The following is a 967-nucleotide window of genomic DNA, read 5'->3' on the forward strand; positions in this document are numbered from 1 at the left end:
TTGGGATGGTTACGTCGACTGATCTTTCTCGTAGCTTGTCCTCCACTTCTTCAACCAGGGATGGGTCAATATCCGTTCCAACTAAACCGGCGTTGATAGACAGCTGTAGTAGGTGACAGAAACAAGGGATCTATGGATTGAGGTTGAATCCACTCCCCCATCTGCACATAACTTACACTTCCGTATCCCTTGAGGTCCAAGGCTTTCTCGTTGTTGGCCGCACTATCACACACAAACAGTGCTTCGGTGGGAGCGATGTCGTAGAAGGCACAAGTCTGAAACCGAAGTGTTCCCTACGTCCACAAAAGGTTTACAGAGTGCGAAATCCGCACAGAAGCACCTCACTTATGTACTACTTCATCTATCGCCATCTTGAGGCTCTCACTGGTACCGTCTGGTATTTCTCTCAGGTCTAACACGACTGGAGTAGGTTTGTCCGTGTGCACGTTCAAGGTCAAGGCGATGTACTCCTTGCTGTGCCACGTGTTGTGCCAGCAATCGAAGCATATCTGCGATACAAAGACGATTTTCAGGTCTCTAGCTCGTAGTCTACGAGTCGTAGACTTCAGCAAGTATCACCTGTAGTGGCCTTCTCTGTTTGGAGATCATTATTTTCAAGTCTTGCTGTCTGCTCTGTGCAAGCTTCACCATATCGCGTCTCAGGGTAGTCTCAGAGGGAAGAACTCGCTGCGCGTCCAGAGGCGACCCGAGCTTGGCACCAACGGAAGATATCACACGAACAAAATTAATCATGGCCGGGCTCTCGAACGACAGATATGAGATACCGATTTCACTCAAGAGTACCAACGCTGCCTCTTGGATTGACCTTTTCTGCTCGTCGGAAACATCGGCAGTGGGTATGAAGTGAGTGATTCTTGTTTGATTCTCAGCACGTTTGCATACGTGAGTACGCATAGCTGCTGTGGTCCCGTCTGGGCGCGGCTCCACAACTTTGCATGTGTTGCAG

The 967-nt window shown here is 49.5% G+C and overlaps 1 protein-coding gene across 1 annotated transcript; it reads right to left on the bottom strand.

Annotated features, from left to right (window-relative positions):
- Positions 1 to 356: 356 nt before the first annotated feature.
- Positions 357 to 915, bottom strand: Pmar_PMAR024974 (hypothetical protein; the record flags this gene model as incomplete). Its single annotated transcript, XM_002778303.1, has 2 exons — positions 357 to 509; positions 580 to 915. Coding segments are annotated over 2 exons (489 nt in total), but the record flags the coding sequence as incomplete, so codon positions are not given.
- Between the last annotated feature and the right edge of the window lie 52 nt (positions 916 to 967).

This window comes from Perkinsus marinus (assembly GCF_000006405.1).
Source record: "Perkinsus marinus ATCC 50983 genomic scaffold scf_1104296949978, whole genome shotgun sequence".
Classification (NCBI taxonomy): domain Eukaryota; phylum Perkinsozoa; order Perkinsida; family Perkinsidae; genus Perkinsus; species Perkinsus marinus.